At 41.4% G+C, this 21,848-nt stretch overlaps 1 protein-coding gene across 7 annotated transcripts in view; it reads left to right on the top strand.

The window, feature by feature from the left end:
* The window catches only part of LOC100643520 (Down syndrome cell adhesion molecule-like protein Dscam2), a 162,031-nt gene that overhangs the window by 70,839 nt on the left and 69,344 nt on the right, over positions 1-21,848 (top strand). For all 7 annotated transcript variants that reach the window (XM_048413699.1, XM_012320206.3, XM_048413695.1 and 4 more), the window contains exons 3-7: positions 1,682-1,843; positions 3,843-3,992; positions 13,563-13,680; positions 20,038-20,281; positions 21,172-21,376. In XM_048413699.1, coding sequence (XP_048269656.1) covers positions 1,682-1,843; positions 3,843-3,992; positions 13,563-13,680; positions 20,038-20,281; positions 21,172-21,376 — 879 coding nt within the window. The remainder of the gene's footprint in view (positions 1-1,681; positions 1,844-3,842; positions 3,993-13,562; positions 13,681-20,037; positions 20,282-21,171; positions 21,377-21,848) is intronic.

Genomic DNA, 21,848 nt, shown 5'->3' with positions numbered 1-21,848 from the left:
TCGTTTCTTTTGAGTAGTCGAATAATAGAATATTATGATAATAAATATTTTTAAGCGGCGCATTAGGAAAACTAAGAATAGGAATAAAATTATATAAATGGTGAATTAGAAAATATAAAGATTGGAATATTCCTTGGAACCTGCAATAAAATTGCAGAGTTCCGGACAATATAAAGCGAAGTAACGGGGAAAAAGATATTAATTTCGAATTCTCTTCCATAACCGATGCTGAAAATCAAAAGTCAATAATGCAAATCGAACGGAGTGAATTGCAAATGAAATTTTGCGTTAACGAAACGTTGGCATTTAATGGATTAATATATCCACGTGATGCAGTGATCGTCGTAGAGTATTACGTCTTCTGACGAATAATATATATATAGTGACTTCCTGGTTAACATGACGTTATCATAATTATATTAAATAAACAGCACGCGGACTGCGTAATAGAACATCCCAGTGTGCGTGCTCGTTTCGAGAATTCCGCGAGAAATTCCGTGCTGTTTGCCCGTGGAACATCCATATTTGAGGTCAACATTCTTAGATGAAGCGACAGTAGTACGTATCTCCCGCATGCATATTTGCTACTCTGGAACGAGCTTCATATCGATTCGTTGAAATAATTTAGTCTTCGTCGGCGAAAACGGCGTACTAAAAGCAGCGTATTCGCTACCTCGTACGGTTGCTAGCAGAAACGATCTGATATTCTCGCTGGAATTAACGAGTAGGAAAAATGAGTTTCGAGTTGGCGCGTTAACATCGAGCTACGCAATGGCTGGAAGACGAATTTATCGAAATCCTCCTCTCCGCCCACCCCTAACTCACTTTCGCGGATCCATTGTAATAAAATAACGAAATCGTGCACAGCTTCCGGTGTTTAATTGATACGTCATGAATTTATGGGATACGTCAGAATGGTACAAGCATATGAAGTCCGGTTAATGAGGATCCGCTTAGTCTCGATAAAAGGGTACAATTCGTTAATTAACGTTGAAGCGAAGCGAATTCTAAACTATGTCGTTGGCTGTAAGAAAATCAGTGCGATATATCAGATAAAATATGGAACCTACAGGTAGCAGTTGGAAGAATTACAGATGACATCAATGTGAAAAAAAAAAAAAAAAGAAAAGAATTCTCTTTCATCGTGCCAATACACATTCGCACAGTCGAGTGAGAACAATAAGCTAGATCGAATGAAAGGGTACAAACGAACTTTTGTTTATTTCGCTGCAGTCACTACAAAATATTGAAGATAAAAAATCTCGCCTCAAAATAGTAACCTGTTAATATTCGTGATCAAAATTGCGACAATATTTCAGGAAAGGAACTGAAGAACTACTAAAAATTAATAGTTCTCAAAAACAACAATCAATATACTATTTATCGATAAATGCTGTAATAAATATTTGAAAGTTACACGTAAAAACGACGTTACTCGTGGAGTGACTCGATAGCGTAATGGCGTCGCTAAAATCTTGAAAATGTTATATATTATTAATAGCAAATATTAAGTATTAAGTATCATTAGAAAAATAATAAGTATCGTATTTTAAAATAGCTAGTAGAATATTCGGTATAGTTTGATGGTGGCTCAGAGCTTTTCAAGAATGACAAATCCGCTCCTGTCGGCCCTGCGCTTTCAAGACACGCTTTCGAGCGGCTGGTTGTTTGTGTGTTTCAGTGGTGAACCAGCGTTACGATCCGGAAGTGCAGTGTCCCGGCGGTTTCCTCGGCAACAACGTACTTATGCGATGCAACGTGCCCAGTTTCGTTCGCGACCATGTTACCATTACGTCTTGGCTTCAGGAACCGTCCTTCAACATCTACCCGTCCACGATGGGAGGTGAGCAAACACCAGAAACATCTCTGGTTATCCCCTAATGATGTCTGTTCATAAATAAGAACGAGCAGTAGGGTGAAATCTCTCGGAATGAATATCATCGTCTTTCAACCGGTTATTCTTGCGAATTTATATTTGTATTTATTCCTTTTATGAAGTCGGATGAAGATAAAAATCGTGGGTTTGACGTACAAGCGACTTCTTCAAGGAATATTCCGTGAATATCGAAAACATCTCAAGAATCCTTAAATATAATTGAACTGATCCGGAGGCAGGTCGGGTTGTCTTATGCAGATTATGTCTCTATCTTGCGATACTTATAACGTGATTAGATTATGGTTGTTTATACAGGCTTAATATGCAAGGAATGTATGATGTTCGTGAGCGTGAAATATGCAAATGTGCACGAAAAATATGCGAAAACACGCGTTATCTATGTTTCATGTAAGTCGAATATTATCTACGATAGAACATCTAATAATAGATATTTGACAACAATTTTCCAACTATTTCGATATTTATAGTTTGTATCGTATAATAAATTACAAGAACTTTGTTCAAGTCTTCAATTGTTAACTGACGATGATTGGATATAATACACGATGCTCGTCTATCTTTTGCGGTATTTACTTTTAACAAAATTGAAGAAAACTTTCGTATATTGTACAATTTACGCGATACACGTCGATTATTCGAAATTATTCCAATTCGAAAGATAAATTACTATATTTAATACTCAACAAACCGTATAGAATTTTGATCTTGTCAAAGTTGTCACCCATTACGTATTATTGTGATGGACACTTTATGCAGTTATGATAGACCGAATCAATTTGAGGATGTAAATCTGCTACAGAAACATTAAACTTGCAGTTATTCTTGTATGCGATACTAGAATTCCATTTATCTGAACCCATCTGGGGACAAATAGTTCATATTACTGGAATTCATATAACAGGAGTTCTCTCCATTATCTATTATTTTCATTCGCATAATTGAGGTTCACGTTCAAATAAATGGATTCTATCGGTAGAATATCAATTAGAATTTCGTTTGAACAAATAGAGTTTGAAGAAAATGAATCCTACTGTATATACTTAAACATAATTTTTATTTAAATGTAATTTATCTGCTTACATTCTAAAAGTATGAATTTGCTTTTTGATCAAATCACTCTCGCGAATCATCAAAAATATATAATATCAAAGTCTAAGTTTATCACAGTCGTTTGAAATTTATGTTATGGAAAAAACAGTGTCTGTACGTCTTGTTCTCGGACACAACGTAGGGTTGGCATTGCCGATACGCCAAGTTTTCGCCTGAAGCGTAGCGATTCCGTTAACGAGACAAACTTCATTAATTATGAAGCAGTTCGATCAGGTATGCTTCACAGTTTTGAATGTGTTCGTTAATAAACCAGGCGGATCTATTAATACACTCATCAATTGCAGTAAGACGATCGATAGACGACCAAACTTTCGTCGTTGCACGGTCGGAATGAGTTCGAAGTTGAACGAACTCGAGGAACAACCGTCGGAAAAGCAGAGAGTCAAATCAAAATTCATTACCCCGATTCGTGCGCTTGAATTCAAAAATTTAAATTTCAATCAAAATACTTGGAACTAAGTTAAAAAATTGGAATCTAGAGTCGATTCGAACTCGAAGAAACTTTCGTTTTACTTGTAATTATGATCGAAACGTGATTTCTGTTCACATGGATTTATTATCGCGACTCATGAACTTGAACTTGGAAAATTAAATTTGAATCTAGGAATTAGGATGTGCGTTCGAAAATAGAAATTTGGGGCCATCTTAAACTCGGAAAAGCTTCATTCTCCAAGCGATTGTAATCAAACGTGCGTTCTAGTTCCACAAAATTGTCACAATTAGCAAATTTAAAGTCAAAGATTCCAGTTTGGAAGATTCCAGAATAGGTGCGTGCTCGGTGAAGTTTTCGTTTCTTCTTATGATTATGACTGAAACGCGATTTTTGTTTCCACAGACGGTAAATACCATATGCTCTCAAGTGGCGAGCTTATGATACTGAATATCACGCGAGAGGACGCAGAGCGGACATATCGGTGCAGGACGCATCATCGTTTGACGCAGGAAACGGTCGTCAGCAGCAACGTCGGCAGGCTTCAGCTGACTGGTGAGTGCATTAAAATTCGTTTTGCGTAGCCTCCGATAAGATAACACGGTTTCGACTTGACTCACACAGTTCTCTCTGAATTGATCGAAAATTCATAACCCGGCTAAAATATGTTTATCATATGATAATATGATACCATGTAAATTAATCGATACATATAGAGGTCCACCAAGGATCGCTACTTTTTTCTCATTTACATTTATGAGGTTACAAGGGGAGTATCGTCGACGGGCAAATTTCATCTGACAAAATTCTGAGGCTTTACTTTCTCTTCTTTTAAGCTTATTAAACTTCAGAAACCTCCTTTTTTGGGACTGTTTAAAAATACTTTGAAAAAAGCAAGGGCATTTCAGAGGCAGCTGACTTTACTTTGGCTACATTACGTAGTAATTGCAAAATAAACAACGTTGTAGACATGGTTTATTAACAAACGGCATGATAGAGCAAAGATGGCACGGAGTATAACACGCGCGTTGAATATTTTTCCTTCGTTTACCAAAGCTGAAGCAAAGCTGGGTAAACAGCGGAAAAAGTGAGAAAGAAGGAAGGGAACAATATTTCCTGTCCGTTAACACACTTTCTTTCAACGTTTCCCTCGTACATTTTCTGAAAGCTCGAGGCACGTTCCTTCGAAGCTTTGCCCGTTAACTCGACTAATAAAGTTTTAACACGAGCCGAGGGACGTTTTAGCGTGAACCGAGGATGGTATTAATAAGAGTATCGAAAGAATAGCATCGTCCTCTTGGCTGTGTTATCGAAGGATCCATCGAGGCACAGAAAAGTTTTCCTCTTTTATCGCCTTTGGATAGGCGACGAGTAGATACACGCCAGTGGAAACTTATTATTGCAGTTCGATGCGATATTTACAAATTTCTTGCAAGCACCGTTGAATATTTATGAACCGATTACCCTCCGTGGAGAGCGTCAGATGCCGTGCATTTCATTCTTCGATCCAATCCATCCTTCTAGATCGATTATAGAAGCCACGATTCAAACTTGATCTCCTTCGAGTGCGTGAATCCATAATTGGACAGCAACTAGACGCTCGTGAGTTTTCTCAACACCCGGTGGATCGAAACACCGTGCCTTCCCTTCGTAATCATTTCCATTCACCCACTGCTCTCCATTCTTTCCCCTTTCTATTTTATTTTTCGTTCCAACTTGCCGAGCGAAGACGTCAGGGTACCCGCGGTTATTAAATTTTTTTCAATAACAAAACGGGGGCAATGTGGAAAAAAACTGGGACACTAAACGCTGCAGGATATTCTCCTGACCCTCTTCGCTCGTTCACGAAGAAAACCGGGTTCCAAGTTACTCTTTGGTGACGCTCTGGATCTGTTCGATTTCGATTTTGTAAACCACAGTCATTTGAGAACTACGAGCTTAGGACGAAAATATTCGTCGACGATTTGGGTAGCTTTAATTGGGAAGCAATCGACCGGCAAACGGAAGATCCGGGGTCGATCTCCGGGCCAGCAACCCGATCGGCCGAATATTTTTCTCCCTACAGTTTAAACATTTCGCCCTACCAACGTACCAGTTGCTATATGCTATGTCAATCATTATCGTTGGAAAAACACCGTGAAAGGGACAGCAGCTGAAAGAAAACCCGCGGCGGTAAAAATTTTTCCTCGCCTCGATTACGAATCCTTGATCGTTTGCGTTTTATTGCCTGGAGAAATAGCTGTCGGAATTTTTATTGAGCCACGTCGAAACTGATCGCCTAACCGTTCATTCTTCTTTTCATACGTTCTATCGTTGAATTCTCGAATAATTTTGTTTTTAATATTTTCGAACTTTTTTTGATCACGTATGCCAAATAAACCTGTTTTATTTGATAAATAAACTAACCTGATAAATAGTTCGAATTTTCTATTCTTGCTGCTTGAGCGAATTTACAGTTTACTCCCACGAGATTGAGTAAAAGTGCAAACGTCGTGTCTCACGCTGCAAACATCGCGATGCTATCACACGGTTACGAACCCGCGATAAACTCACCCTCTTCCCCTGGTTGTGCACGCACGATCGCACGTGATTCGATATTACGCGTTTTGCGGCGCTGATCGATCGACAGCCCGATAGTAGTGGTGCGTCCGTGAATAGGAAAAAGAGCTTGCGTCGGTGAACGGAGTTCAGGGCGGTTCATTAACGGCCGGGATGCAATTAGAAGCCTTATTTCGTGCGATCGGAACACTGGTCGATAACGCTATTTAATGGTATCAAAGATTGTTCCTTCAACACTAGATCTATCGACATCTTAAAAGTAAAATTTCCATCACAGAAATCAAAATATAAGGTACACGATAGAATACGTAATTCAGGGGAAAGAAACAAATCTCTATCTATATACGTACTTGGCGAAAGCTCAGTCTAATGTCCAAAAATGTATTGTTTGTAAAAATTGTTGTAAATTTGTAGAAAATGTCGATGAAAAATTGCGCATTGATTGTTTTGATTATTTTGGTAGTTTTAGTATTAACATTCTGTAAAGTTATTGATTTTAACGGTCAGTCGAACCAGGATAGATTAAGATTCTCAATACCGTTCGCTTTTCTAATTGAAATCTATATAGTAGCGTAATTGATTAATTACCGAAACGTTATACATGTACACGTTAATAATTTGTGCAGCGCTAAAGTAATAGTCATATTTAGTAACAAATTAGACAGCCGAAGATAATTTACTCTCTACATATATCGTAGAGTTAGGAAGGTGAAGATTTTGTACGTGATTTCATGTCAATAGACAGGAAATGATGTTACGAACTTGTTTCTTTAATTTCCCTTACAACTTACCATTATCTGTGTCGTCATTTTGGAATGTGTAATTACGTAATAAAATTGAGGAAATTTATAAAAAGTGAAGCTATTTAGTTTGGATTCTCAGCGGCTTATATAGTAATATCGAACAAGTTAAGTCATGGTACAAAAATCGAAGGAAAGCTAAGGGAAAAGGAAGCTAAAAAATATTCAATATCCCCCGACATGATTCGCAAAATCACAAATACAGAGCCTATCCATTCTACTCCAGATTTTTCCAACGTTAGTCCGTAATTTGATTCGCGTCGCGCCGTCGAAGTCGCAGCGACGCGAAGAGGATTTAATGAGCCATCGGATGATCGACGTTCGATCAAAGTAAAAATTCTCTTAGTCGCGTAATTGCCAGTCTCAATGGGGTTCTGGCCGCGAAGCCGTGTGAAAAGGTTCTCTCGGTCGTTTCAGCGGAGGTCTGGCATCACTTGTTCTTGTTACCCAGGCAAAGCTGGCTTCACCAGCGTAACGTCTGCTTTGGGGGTTAGCTACACCACGTCGGTAGAGAAGCGAGGTGGGGAGAAAGGGAAAATATGCAGGCGGAAAGACGCGAAGGAGGTGAGGAAGGCAAAGGAGAAGAAGAAGCGGAAAGGGGAGAAATCTCCACTCGAGCCGGGCTAACTAATGATGCTTCTCTTCACATGCCACACCTACCCTCCAGATTCATGTTGAAGCTTTAGACGTGCCTATACGCGATGCGTGTGGAGAAGAAAAAAAAAACGGGCAAGACATTCTGCACGTTCTTCGCTACCACTTTTCCTCTAGCACGTGACCGATCCTCCGTGTAGGAAGCGTCATAATTTATCGTCCGTTTCCTATACTTCCCCTTATTCGCATCTCCCTTTATTTTCATTTCCTACTTTTCGTCCTTTTCCGAACGGGAAGGTAATTCCGGCTCGGTATCTCTTTTTCTGCCACGTTTCTCGATCGCTGAACGCCTTGTATATCGATCTGTCATTCAGTCGATAAGTCTGCGCAGGTTGGCAGGGAATAATTAATACACCAGCAGCTTAATCGCGAAGCCACGGATATGTCAGCAGCCTCTCGTAATCACGACGAAGGTAAACGAAAGTACGGTGAAAATTGAGTTCGCGATAACGCTCGTTGCACAGCCTCGTTCTCGTCTAGGGGATCTCGAATCGACTAACGTTTCATTTTTAATCGCGCGCCAACTCGCACTGAAATTATTATTTAAGTTTAATCAACGTTATTACAGCTGCGTGGCGATTATTCCGCGCGTACAACAGTAGATAGTAAAACGCGACCGAATATTTAAACGTAACGGCAAATAGTCACGCATCAGGGTTAATTAGAAGCAAAATAGCCGGTCGAGTAATTCGAAATCTTTTCTCTTTTGATGATTTATAGGAACCGCGTCCTCATAATGTTAATCTTTTGACAGTGTAGTAAAATGACGAAGAACTTTGGATTATTTTTATTGTATATATAATATTCAATTTTTTGGGCGAAATAAATATTAACAAGACTATCTTAAAATTTCCAATGCCTTTATAGGTACATAGTACAAAATATAATACGATAAAATTCGATTAGAAGTATGCTAGAAAGTTATAATATACTGTTACACGTAGCTATGGTAATTATAAAGAATAAAATTATTGTAGGTTGTTATTATTGCGGTTATTAAAGATGTATCAGTATCGGAATTGTCTGGAGCAATAGTCTATATATTTTTTTTTTTTGAGAAAGCTCTTCATTTACACTACACATGATGAAATGTAAAACGTAAAGTTTAATAGTATACTACGTTTATTTGTTCATTCCTGACTTTTTTTGTAGAATGTTACTAAAATGTATAGAGTTAACACCCTATAGTAAACGGAACGCTACAGAAGGAATATAATATAAAAAGAGAATCTGGGTATCGAAGCGCGCATTCAGGCTGGAAATTTCGCGTATGATGTTCCACGATACACACCATCATACGCGAAAATTCGAACGGACCAGTGAATCGATGGCCAGCAGGTTTGTTTGCAATCCGTGCGTCTGCTCGCGCAGAGATTCCGCTTTAATGGAATAGAGAGGCGCTCACAGGCGGTCGTTTATCGCCATCGACGAACATTCTACGAGATATTCCGGAACCAAGTAATGTTTACCTGCTTGGATTGTGGGACCAGAAACCGAGAGAGAGCCATGGGAAATTTCGCGTTACAAGAATTGTTTAAAATTTCTAAATAAACATTGGTCGTATACTGGTAGCTTTATACGTATTCGTACTATCTAAACAGTGATTACCTTTAACCGGATTGCAAATTATTATTAACCTGTGCATGCGCTGCCGGAAACGATATGTCGAACGCAAGCAACGTGTAATTGTTAGCTTTATATTCGCCCGCTAAAGATATGTTTGCAACAATTGGTTCCTCGTTTAATTTGCATCCCGTTTCGCGTGTGTACAAGATCGATATGTAACACCGTTCCCGAGCCACGGGATATTTGCGGCGGAATAATTTTGCGCAAAAGTTACGAGACGTAGATGGATCGTTTAATTTATGGAAAATAATAATAACAGGAGCCAACTAGCCAAACTAATTTATGTTCTGCTTGTTCCATCTTTGTAAAACGAGTCGTGGGTGAAGGGAAAATCAGTTAGATTATCGGGCAAGGCGGAAATATACTACGACCAGAGATAAAACGGGAGAATGGAAAGAGATTTTATCGTTGTTAGTTACACCAGTTTGCGATCCATCTACGCGGTCACCGCGCACGTAAACGGAATCTGCGATGTTCAAATTACTCGAGACGTAACTCACGCGAAACTTTATTACACGGCCAAGAGTATTTTTTGCAAGAATATCAACGGTCAACGCCTGTGATCATCGAGGCGTTCCTTCGCATCTGACGGAACGCGTGACGCGTTAATTCCTCGAGCGTTTCCTCGTTCTCCTCTTCTTTCTGCCTTTTTTGCCCCAGGTTCCATCCCATCCTTTCCACTTTCTCTTCTATCGTCATATTTTATTCCTTTGGTAATCAGGCAAATTCAACTTTTCAGTTAACAAAGCGCTTGATTAAATTCTTCTGGGAAGAGCCACGGTAGTACGAAGCAGAGAAGACCGCTTTTGAACTTTGGCGAAAAACGAACAGCTGTCGCGAGTCCTTGCTACGATTCTTCTGGCCGCTCGTTCCGTCGTATAATAAAACCTGGCCAACGTTGGATAGAAATTTATGCTAAGCGCGCTTACATACTTACGAACTTAATAACGAAGTTCTAGGGTGTGTCCGATCGTTTGCATATTCTCGAATAGCCGTCCATCGTCGCAGTTTCTCTGTCTCCCCTTCCATTTAGTATACACCGAATTAACCGAAAACTCGAGGTACAACGATTTTCCCCAGTAACGAGCAAACTTTTCTGAATTATCTGTTATTCGCGGAAAATTTTCGAATCGCGTTCGGATGCTCTCGTATCGCGAAAATCCTGCGGAAATAATTGCACCGTGTTGTTAGTTGCACGATGCTCCAGCTTCCGATCCTCGCGAAAACGACTTCACACAGATACACGTCTCACGCTGGTATACTATCGATGGATAAGAATCTGCATGCGACAGGCGTCGATCGTTTTGTATTTCCTTTATCGTGCAAGTCGCGTTTCTATGGCATCCGATGAGAATTAAAAGCTACACTTGGCGCTAATATCTTCTTTCCAGCCAAGGTATCGTGTAACGTTCGCGGTAATACAATGCACAGCGTTCAATCGTTTCACTGAATTCTCATATTGTAACGAGATCGCATGTCATTTGATCGTCCAACGCTAAAAACGTTCGAGCGGTTATCGGTTGTGCTCGATAGACGAATCGTTAGCGTTGGTTGCGTAGAAACATCGAAACATGCGGGTGTATCGGATTCAGCTGGATTTCAGGGAAAACATAGAAAGCAGAGGACGAGGCACAGTGGAAATAGGAACCGGGCTAATGACGCGATTCCCAGAGTCGATTCGCGAAAAACGTTTCGCTTTAATTACACCGACCGCCGTTTTCATTGCAGGTACACGGCCCGTTTTGTTGTAATATTCATTACCGCATTATTACGATGCTCTATGGCGCGTACACGCGGTGCCGCTAACGCGCCCGATTCTCTTGTTGCATCGTTTCAAGCATCGCTAATTACGCGAATATCTGTTAATGAAATCTTAATGAAACCAATGGACTAATTGCGATTTCATTGACAACGAGGCCGAATAGATACAGAGATGAGTATACAAAGTCGTCTTTTTGCTCTCTTGAAAAGGTTGAACGCGAGTTAATCTACGTTAACAGTATATATATATATATATATACGCTTATGTGGTAGATGATTTGAAATTCTTGGTGAACAACGACGAGATATGTACATCACCGTTATCTGTCCCTTTACGGTACGCCACGCTGGACGAGTCGCTATCTCCGACCATAATTCCCCATTAAACGTCCGCCTGACGCGTTCCTTTTCGTCTTTTACGCCTTTTTCTTCTTCTTTCCCTTCTTCTTCTTCATCATCATCTTCTCCTTCTTCGTACCTATCCTTCTTTTTCCCACCTATTCCACCACCCTTCTATCTTGCCACGAAGAACCTTTGTTGCCACATTCCTTTTTCAGCCGACGGCTATTTATGACACGCCGTGGAAAACATTTCCCGTATATCATGGAACAAACTTACATGAACTCGTCCCGCGGGAGAAGGAACACCAGCAACAGGGGCTGGCTACGTCTGTGTCGCAAAGTAACCCTCTGACTGTACGTATACGTTTGCGTGTATGTACTTGTTTCGCCAACGAAGATGATCTCGGAGGATGTATTTCATCCTTCGCTTCCTTCCTTGGACCTTCCTTCTCTTTTGTTAAATCTCCAGCGATATTGTCACTATCAATTTTCCAAACAATGTAATCCAATACTGTTCCTCCTAGTTTTTCCGTTATTTTCCACGTATCGTTCGCACGCCCTAGCCATCTAACACGACACCGGGTCCGTAACGGGAAAGCGACGATCGCCATTAAGGAGAATTTCATTTCGTAATATACAGCAGTCGACTTTTAATTCAAGCGCCTGTTTTATTAAATCTTCGTGCACGTTGTTCGTCACCGTCTTCTTCTTCGTTCCTTCAATTTCGTCCACGGCTAAATGAATATATTACGCGTGTAGCGCGGAAAAACTTGCCCGAACTCATCTAGAATGGCGGAGTCAGAAAAAGCTGTTGGAAAAAGGGTAGGCTATTTCCGGAAAATACCACTGCCTGTTTCTTTAGTGTTACCCAAAATTTCACGGGAATTTTTCCATCGCGACAAAGCTAGTTCATTGGAGAGGAAAAAAAATTTATTGATCATTGTTAAAGCGTCGAATATAGGATTTATGACATAACCAGAAACTGCTACTTTGATACTCGTTTGACTTTTCTGTCAATAATTGGGTGGTATATGATTTAGAGATTATGTATCGAATAATATGCATTTTAATTTTTGTATTTTACTGTTCCATGCTTCAATAGCAAATATTCTATCACAAATTTCAAGATGATTTCTATGTTATTGATCTGATTACCAAAATGGAAACAAGAAAGGGAATAGTATACTCCAGCTCGCAGTTAATCTGTTGTTACGATTCTATTGTATTTTTCGTGCCTTAATCTCAAAAAGCTGTTTTTCTCGCGTTAAAGTTTACTATTACTCCAAGCTTATGAGGTCGCCAGAGGCGATTGCCATTTTTGAGAGACGGAAATTAAAGATTAGAAATTTCTATCATCTAACTGTTGGTCTATTTTACACATTATGTAGTAAAGTTTTCAATTTTAGTTTTTCCGTAATAGCAAATAACCTGTCATAAATTTCAGAGGTTCAAAGGTTATGCAACGATGCTAACAATTACTGCGTCCAGTTTGAACCCTGTAAAATTTTTCACAAAGTTAATCAAATTGCCATCCGCATGATAGAGAATTTTTTTTTTCAAGGCACAACGCTTTGAAACCGTAAAGAACAAACGAAGTTCCAAAACATAGAATCTAACGATTTTTTAAATAAAATGTTCAACAGAATATAGTGCATGGCATGTTGAATTGACAACATTGTCAGTCACAGTGTTCTGAAATAGAATTTATCCAAATGTCACGATGCAAAATATCAATGAATAATAAAAAAGCACTGTTTTTGTAATTTCCTCGCTGTCCATGTATTCTTACCAGAGAAGATACATTGTAGCCATAAGATTAGTAAAGCTTGAAAGTTCATGGGTTTTAAAAATTTAGAGAGAAATAAGGTATACAAGTTTTGTCAGGAACATGAAATCTTCTTGCAAAAGATTAACTCAGGAGAGTGAGTCGTTTGTCTTTCCAAAGTTGAACATTAATCGTGTATTTGGGCAATAAAACTGAGGAATACACAAAGAAAAAGGAAGAAAATAGAATTACTCAATTCAGTTTCTTAAATATCGATTCATAAATAGCTCCCATAACTTGAAATCGAAGATGTTTGTTGTTAAGAACTCTTTCAAACTACCTCAGGTTCTTATGCACATTTACACATCATAATATATAGCTACATCGATCAGTGTGTTTATTTAACGCTTCAATTTCTGACCTCGCGATATCTCTGACATTAATAAAAATTTTAGCGGTCCTTGAAGAAAGCATTAATCGGCACACGTATTCTTTGAAGTCTGAAAGTCATTCAAGATCTACTACACAGCGAGAACTGTGTATGCTATCAACCAATTGAACAACCAGTATGCTATCATTAGAGGATTTATGCGATCCTTTTTGGTTTTTCTGCTTGCAGAGATACGCAGCAGCATGCCACCGATGATAAACGAGAAGGTGGTTTATATGTCGGCGCGGCTGAAAGACACCATTGTGATACCGTGCGTCGCGTATGGCAATCCAACTCCCACCAACAGGTAAGAATGTCACCAGATACGTACGAATTTGTAGCATGCGCCGCGCCGGTAGTCTCGTAAACTTTAGGTACGATAGCACCATCGACCGGTGAAATGTCTCCGCCTTTAGATGCGTGCTGACACGATGACTTATCCTCAGATTCCACGAGATTTCAGGACGTGACATACGTCGATCCGAATCGAACGTTTACGGCCCGATTTTTTCTTTTTGCTTTGTTGTCGTTTTTTTCGAGGTCGTCGAGAATGAATTCTATCGTCGTTTCGCGGAAGCTTCGGTTCTATCTCACTTTTTCCAGCACCTTGTTTCACTTATCTTGATTACTCGAATGCATCCCCGGTCGCTTTTACCGAAACAAACTGCTATAAGAAAAGAGTTATTCATCCCTTTGTCGGGCTTCAGAATGCAGTTTCGTTATCACAAAATCTGTTTTAATTCTTTGTTTGTTCGACTAGAAACTAACTTCTCTTCCTCGATGTTAGCGCAGAAAGTATGTCGTTCCATGTAGAAAATAGAAGAATGAAAAACGAACGAAGTATCGTAGTTTCGGAGAAGACAAATAGAAAGTACATCGAGCGTGCCATTTTGGTACCATTAAAGTCAAAATCTGCCAACAAATGTATTCTCTGTCTTCGTTCGAAGATACACGGCGAAAGTAGAAAGAGAGAAGTCGTTTGAAAAGGCTTGAATACACCGTTTCCCATTCAATAAAGCAACAGCTAGGAGACAAGAGTTACCCGTTGAGAGAGGGTCGTTCCGTAATTGCCGACTTTCACGAAACAGTCCTCGAGAACGATTCAGTTACGTGGCAAACAGTTTCCCGATACAACCGGGACGCAGTAAATAGGTGGGGTTCATACGTATCGGGGTAAGTTTAATTGGCTTGACGGCGAAAAAAAGTGTTTTTTCGTATAGGTGAACAATATTTTGATCGATGAAATTTCCGCGCTCGACTTCCTCAACGAGGGTCTCGCGAGAGTGTCCTCGCTTTAAATATTGTAACACGCCCTGCGTTACGACTTCCGACACTCGCTCCAGCTTCTGTACCCTTCAAATTGGTTTCCATTCGTTCCCTTCTCGAGTACCAGTGTAAACGGATGTTCCGCTACGAAATTAACCGGCAAACTACCATTTACTTTTCATCGTGGTTGAGCCTTGGCGCAAAGTAATCTACCAGGTTGAAGTACAGGACGACTGTACGTTGTAGCTGCTTGGGTAAATTGAAGATAGCTCTTCGGATTAATAAGACATCCGGTCGTGTCGCTAAATTATCCTCCAATCTCTACTTCCTCGGCTACTCGGTGAAATTTCCGTTAAATTTCGTTAAATCGTTGACGATAATTCTTGGCAACAAACGTGGTTCCGCTACGAACAGGGACCAGAGGATTATAACGAATACGTTATTGAAATGTAAAAATTTCAATTTCGCGTGACGCCCGTTTCCATATTCTCTGTCTCTCTCTCTTTCTCCCTCTCTCCTCGTCTTATTTTAGAATATGGGCCAGACCTCGATAAGGGACGTTTATTCCGCGAGCAATCTCGCCTCCCCCCCTCCTCTGTATAAGGTCGGTCTTTCGGTAATTCAACGGTAGATAAGCCGAACACGCTGTTTCGTCACGGTACAGTGATTCCATTCGCGAACGTAGGAACCTTGCATTTCAGCGATTTCATGATTTCGTTTGGGCAGAATTGTAGGGTCAAAGGGAACAATAATAATGACGGAAGGAAGTGGCGCAGGACGAGCGAATAATTCGCCCCCTGAGGTTCAAAACCCTCGTATTTTTCTTATATTAATGCTAATTTCAAACATAGCAGCGTTATTTCGCACGCGGAGGTATTTCCATAGTGAAAAGGTGAAACACACGTTGTTCGTTGGCTTCTGCTGCCATATTATTACGCGAGAAAATGGGAAGAAGAGAGGTTACGAGATGGAGAAAAGCGATTCTCTTTGACAAGTAGAATTATCTCTCACATAGATCAGACGGAGACCCTTTCGCGACTATTTAGCATAGTCAAATACACTGAAACTGAAAAGAAACAGAAGCGTCGAGTCGACTGTATGAGAATGGTTCGTTTATTCGGTTGTTCGGTCGATATTGGTGAAGCTACTTTTGTAGACATCTCACGAGTTATGAACTCTATCTCGAAACTTGGTCTTATCACTCCAGCCTCCAGTGAATCCAATAAACCCCAGTAAGAAAGGAAACAACCCGGTAATCGAGCCGGAGAATTCGCGTTGCGGAATCAAGAAGGCAAAAAGAAAACACGACAGGGCCTCGTAAATAAAGCAGGCGAAACATAGTTCCAATGAGTTTCGTTCTACGTTTTATTTCCGCGTACGGATCGTTAAGTGCTTATGAAAATAGAGGGAATGGGGTGATGAGGTGGTAAAGCGGATTGACGGAAATACTGGCGCAGGGACAAAGAGAAAAGGGATTGCGTATTAGGATGTTAATGTATTTATTATTCGATTGTGCCGCTTTGCTTGGAATGATAACGAACGAAAGGGTCGGGACTGAGAAGGGTGGAACGACTTCTTCTCCTTTCTTCTCTAGCTGTTGCTTACTCGCGTTGGATCGACGTTGAGGTTATTAAACGCCAAACGACCTGGCTCGTCCCTCTCCTACACAGTGATGCTACAACAAGAAGAAAAAGAGATGTTCTAACCAGATTTGTTGAATATTGTATACGTAACAGTTGATTCTCATTCGTCTTTCGTATCATCTGACCGATCTCGCAAAAGATTACCAAAAGTTTATTCCTCGAGAGAGCTTATCTTGAAATTTTTAATACGAAATCAATGTTGTTGATATCGTATCGATATACATCGATTGTTAGATACCGGTCAAGGATGAAAATTCACATAATGAGCAATACAAATAATTCGATACCCTTTACCGTTAGTAATTTCCTGTCACGAATGTTTGACGTGCGTAATTAATTCCGTTGGTCCACGGTATTACGAGCATCTCGATCGATAATCGCGGCAACGACTTTGGAAATGACGCGACGCTTCCCTTCGAGGAATCTCTCGATCCGTGATTAATCGATTACGTTAAAAATCAGGGAATAGAGGCGCGTGTGCTCGCATAGGATACGCGGCCATACGCCCAGGCGCACACGCGTGCATCGTGGATACCGGGAATGCAGCAAGGTGAGGCTGCTCGAAGGTATATAGACGTGAGGAGTGTATGGATAGCGCAAACAAACCGACCGCTGATTACAGAGACTGCTTCTGACAGCCCATCAAATATTCCGCATTTACGTGTACGTCGACGTCACTGAGTATTCCGTGGCTGTGTTCATCGTCTCCTTCTCTCTATCCCATCTTCGTCCTCTGTCGGACCCGCTTGCGTACAGCGACTCTCTCCACCGCCTCATCCGCTGCCGCTTCCCCGTGGCTTGACTGAGTTGACGGAGGAGAGTACGCAGCTATAGGGGCGCAAGAGAGAGAAAGAGTAATCGGGCGGCAAAGGATAAGCAAAAGGATCAGAGCGAGATAGGAAAAGCGACGCAGAAGATGAGAGGGCAGAATAGAAAAGGGAGAGGTAGAGTCTGAGGGTTTGCCAGCAAGGTACGGCTTCCATCCCTGGCCCTCTCTCGCGCTTCCACCTACCTATCCTATCTCCTTCCCTCACCAATTTCCCTCCGTAAATTCGATTATCTATAGGTATACTTCTCGTCGTCGGTCGTGTCTCCTCTGTCCCGCTTTTCCCTCTTCCGCCACTCCTCCGCCGAATACCCAACGACTCTTCAACCTCATCGGCGTCCTTCTGCACCTCCTACCTTATCCTGATTCCTCTCGCGAGCCCACCAACCTCCGACAGTCTGTAACGCCGCTTTTCGAAACTACTACCTCAGCGCACATACAGGAGACGGAGAAAGATAGAGGTCAATCACCGGTCGGAGAAGATGGACCACGAAGATGAGAACGAGAGGATGCAAGATCATTTTTGGACAATGTTAGGGGACTACGATCCCAAGGGACGCTACCTTAGCTCCGAGATTGTAGACCAGAAAATATTTGACGTTGGAGATCCGCACCTTTTAAAGGAAAATTCAGGTTTTTCGTAGCTTAGATCCTCAGTGATTCTTCCCAGCAACTAGTCGTTCGACGTTTTCTCCCTTGGACAGACCTGGATGACGATCTTGCGAGGTCACGTAGGATTTCGTTTCAGTTGAACGAAAATTGGAAGGAACTACGTCGACTAGCCTGTTTCTTTGTACCTTGTCGGATTCCCGTGTTTTTGTTTTTTGTTTTTTTTCGAAAATTGCCACCGAAATCGGGAACGTGGCTGGGTTCGATACAGTTTTTAGATTCACAGGTGAAAAAGTAAGTTTCTAAGAATAATATTTATCGCAGAACGCAAAGGTAAATGGTCGAATCGCGGCCATTTAAGGGAACAAAATCAATATCGACCGCGACGAAAACTTTATTTTCCAAGCTTCGCTCGGTAAATATTGACGCTTCGCTCGCGCGCGTTTCGATGTAACGCAAATGTTTTCCTTCGTTTGCACACTGCTGCGCGGAGCAATCGTCAGGTGCCTAAAATCGCTGCGCGACTATTTCAAAACTTTTCGACATGTATCAACGATCTCAAGGCTCATAGGCTGAACGATGATTAGTCTTGGTTTTTGGATGTTGAAATTTTCCCGATATTACTCTGTACTTCGATGAGATCAAAGGTCGCTCGTGCTCGCGAAAGATCGATTCGATTATCCCATATCTGTGGAGACGCTTTAAATTCTCGCAGCTCGAAACGTTCCCGCGTTTCTTCTGCGTTTTCAGGAATTTGCATACGCTTCGCTTGCGAAAACGAACGAACATACGTATACGCGAGCCGTTCGTCTCCTTTATTTAAAGATACGCTGGTATTAACGATTTTCGTCCGTATCCGGTGCAGCAGAGGCGCAGTTTATCCAGCTGCTTGTTCAAGCGGGAGTGTTTTGAAAACGTGCCAGTACATCGGAGCGCATTGCATACGCTCTCGGCTTGTGCGAGGGTTTCTGTCGAATACAAAAAAAATGAGAGAGAGAAAGGGAGAGAGAGAGAGAGGAAGAGACAAGCAAAACGAGGGAGTGAACGTATGGCTGTAGCCGTGTAGCACAATTCACGGCCGTGCTGTGTGTATTCAGTCTTCCCAATGAAACAGTTGTTATTTTGTGGTTGGCGAGTGCACTAGAGAGATACACCGTTGGAATGGAAAGGCTTGGTCGGATAGCAAAGCAGTAATATCGCCCTCTGTCCGGTGCCAGTGCACTCTGGTATGCGCTGCTATTTTTGCTTCGCCACCGAGCTGAATCTTGAGCAGCGATCGAACGTAATGTAACGCTGTATCGTAGCGAGATGGCTGACTGGCTGAATGGCTGACTGCAACGATGCAATGTTACGATTCATCGAGTCCGACTAGTCAGTGAAGCGAGCGTACGCTCGAGTTGACAGTAGTATATCCCATTTGCTGTCAGACACGAAGGAGAATCTTGCGACGTGGTATGTCGTTGTTTCTCTTCTTTCAAAGTCTGTCGAACCACCGTTTCATAGCACAGACAGAACACGATGTTTCGCCCTTATAAATGGTAAAATTTAGCGTTATAACCACATGTGCGTTTTAAGAATAGTATCGCGATAATTTTTAGGCTATAATTTTCCCTAATATTACACAGTCCTCGTTCGCGAAATTAATATAAAGTGGTAGCCAAAGGCGCTTTATTTTAAGAGATAGACTAGACACGATATTTTCCTGTTATAATATGACAGAATTTAGCCGAGTAATCACATACTTTAAAAATAATGTCAGGAGACCGAGCTATACTTTTCTTCGATATAACGTCAAATAGTGTCTTATCAAGCTCTAGTTTAAACAGACTGGCAGGACACGATACTTCACTCTTATATGATAAAATTTAACGCGCCAACCGCGTATATATTTCAAGAATGTTACCACGAAACTGAGCTAAAATTTTCCTCCGTATAACATTTCTCTATACCTAAAAATTTTCGTATCGCGAGACAGACAGGGCATAACATTTCGCTATATGACAAAATTTTACGCGCTAACCATGTGTATATCTAAAGCGGTATCACAGGTCTATATTTTTCTTCAATAAGACTCGAAGAGGCGTCCAAGGTAACGTTCTCGAGGAAATTTACGTTAGTCCAACGATCGGATATCGATAGGATCTAAAATAGAATTTCGATCGTATCTGTGCGTCGTAACGCTGTCGTTTTATGATCCGCGGCAAAAATCGTGCACCGCTTTTCCTCTTTTCTTTGTCTCGAGATTCTTAGGCGAGAAACAACATCGATGATCGTGCAAATGTACGGATACGCTTCTTTTCTTGTTCTCTTTTTGTCACAGGTGGTACTATAACAGGAACCAGAGGGAGGAGCCGGTGGAGGACTCGACCGGGCATTACGTTGTTCGAGACGGTTCGTTGATCATACAAGGCGTCCAGGAGAGCGACGCCGGCTCGTACATGTGCAGCGCTAGTAATTCGGAGGGCAGCGAATCTATGGAAGTGAGGTTAACGGTGTCTGCACCACTGAGCGTGCACGTTCAACCATCGATCCAGACCGTCGATCTTGGGAAAGCCGCTCATTTGGTAATTGATGATTTTCATGGTCGACTGCGATTTACGTGTACATTATTCCTATATCAGTCGATCAGAAGTCAAACTGATAAACTTGGTGATTTGAGAGAGTAAGGTATGATGAGATCTCTCGAGATAAAAGAGATAAAAGACAAGAAAAATGTTCAAACTTCGTTTTTTGAATTTGGATTTATGACATTTCTGTCATTTTCTTGCGATGAGTTTACTTACAAAAATATGATGTTTATCGTTGAGAAATTTAACATATTCATGCACGTATATCATAAAACGAAAGCAACGCGATTGATCAATTGTCTTCTAAGACATATTCATATACTGACTTCTGTTGCTGTTTTAATAGTTTTATTGAAGCAAATTTTTGTTTAACAGCGATGTTACGTTGTATGAAGAACAACAAGAGACATTGAATAAAATAGAATAGAATTCGATATATAACATTGACCCGCTAAATTCAAACTTCGAAGAAGCAAAATTTCACATACACAGTCCTAATAATAACCATTACCGGTAACTGTGCCTGTCCTAACCCTGGAAGACAAAAGCGGCGTACGTAAGGCAAGTAGATCGCAATCTCCGTTCGCAAAGTTCATCTGCCGGTAAATTCTTCCCTCGCATCCAAGCCATTTGCCGCGATCCACGTTCCGGAGTAATCCGATTTTTACGAGGGGCACGGCGAAAAGGCGAAAGGTCTGATTTCAAGCTACGACGGCGTTCGCGTTTTGCCTCCTTCTTTCCGTGGCTTTCTCTCGCCATAGATGGCAATCTTGTTTTCGGAAGAAAGGAGAGAAAAGAAGCGCGGCAGATTCGAGGTCGATCCATACGGCGGCATCGGACACAGGCAACGTTTCTCATCAGCCTCTTTTCTCTAAACTGCTTTTCAGACGTGCAGCGCAAGTGGATTTCCGCAGACGGCGCTGTACTGGCTGAAGGACGGTCAGCCATTGAGGACGGGCGGTCGCATAAGGGCGGTTTCCAGGGAACGTATTTCCGTGATGGCGGTTGCAAGAGAGGACCGTGGCATGTACCAGTGCTTTGTGAGGAGCGAGTATGAAATGGCTCAAGGAATCGCGGAATTGCGGCTGGGCGGTGAGTCTTTGTTTGTTTAGCGTTTACGTACCTTATCGTATCATATACACACACAAACGCGTTTTTGCTTGCTGGTTATCGTGTGCAACGAGAGCGGAAATGGAAGATGAGAAAGGATGGCCTGACCGATGGAACGTCGTTTCCTCGCTGGTAATCCCGCGTGAAACGGCGCGGATCGTTTTATTAAATCGTCGCCGAGCGTTCGAACGGATATTCAAGATTGCCCGTTTAATTCTGCCCGCATGCTACATAATCGTCTTTTTCTTCGCGACTCGGGCCAGCTACAGTTCTAGCTTCGCGTAATATCCATTATACCGTTTAAACGATTTTAAACAACCCTCGTTCTATCTACCCCTCTTAGCTTGCTCCTCCTGCGCTGGATAGAAACAGCTTAACGAACGTTCCGTGAAATGAAACATTTAAGACACTCAGAGGTACCATCTAATGACATCGCAACGTCAGCACAGCCGTA

The sequence above is a fragment of the Bombus terrestris genome, chromosome 2 (genome assembly GCF_910591885.1).
Source record: "Bombus terrestris chromosome 2, iyBomTerr1.2, whole genome shotgun sequence".
Lineage (NCBI taxonomy): Eukaryota > Metazoa > Arthropoda > Insecta > Hymenoptera > Apidae > Bombus > Bombus terrestris.
The sequence above is the reverse complement of the archived record's forward strand: the minus strand, read 5'-3'. Positions and strand labels throughout refer to the sequence as shown.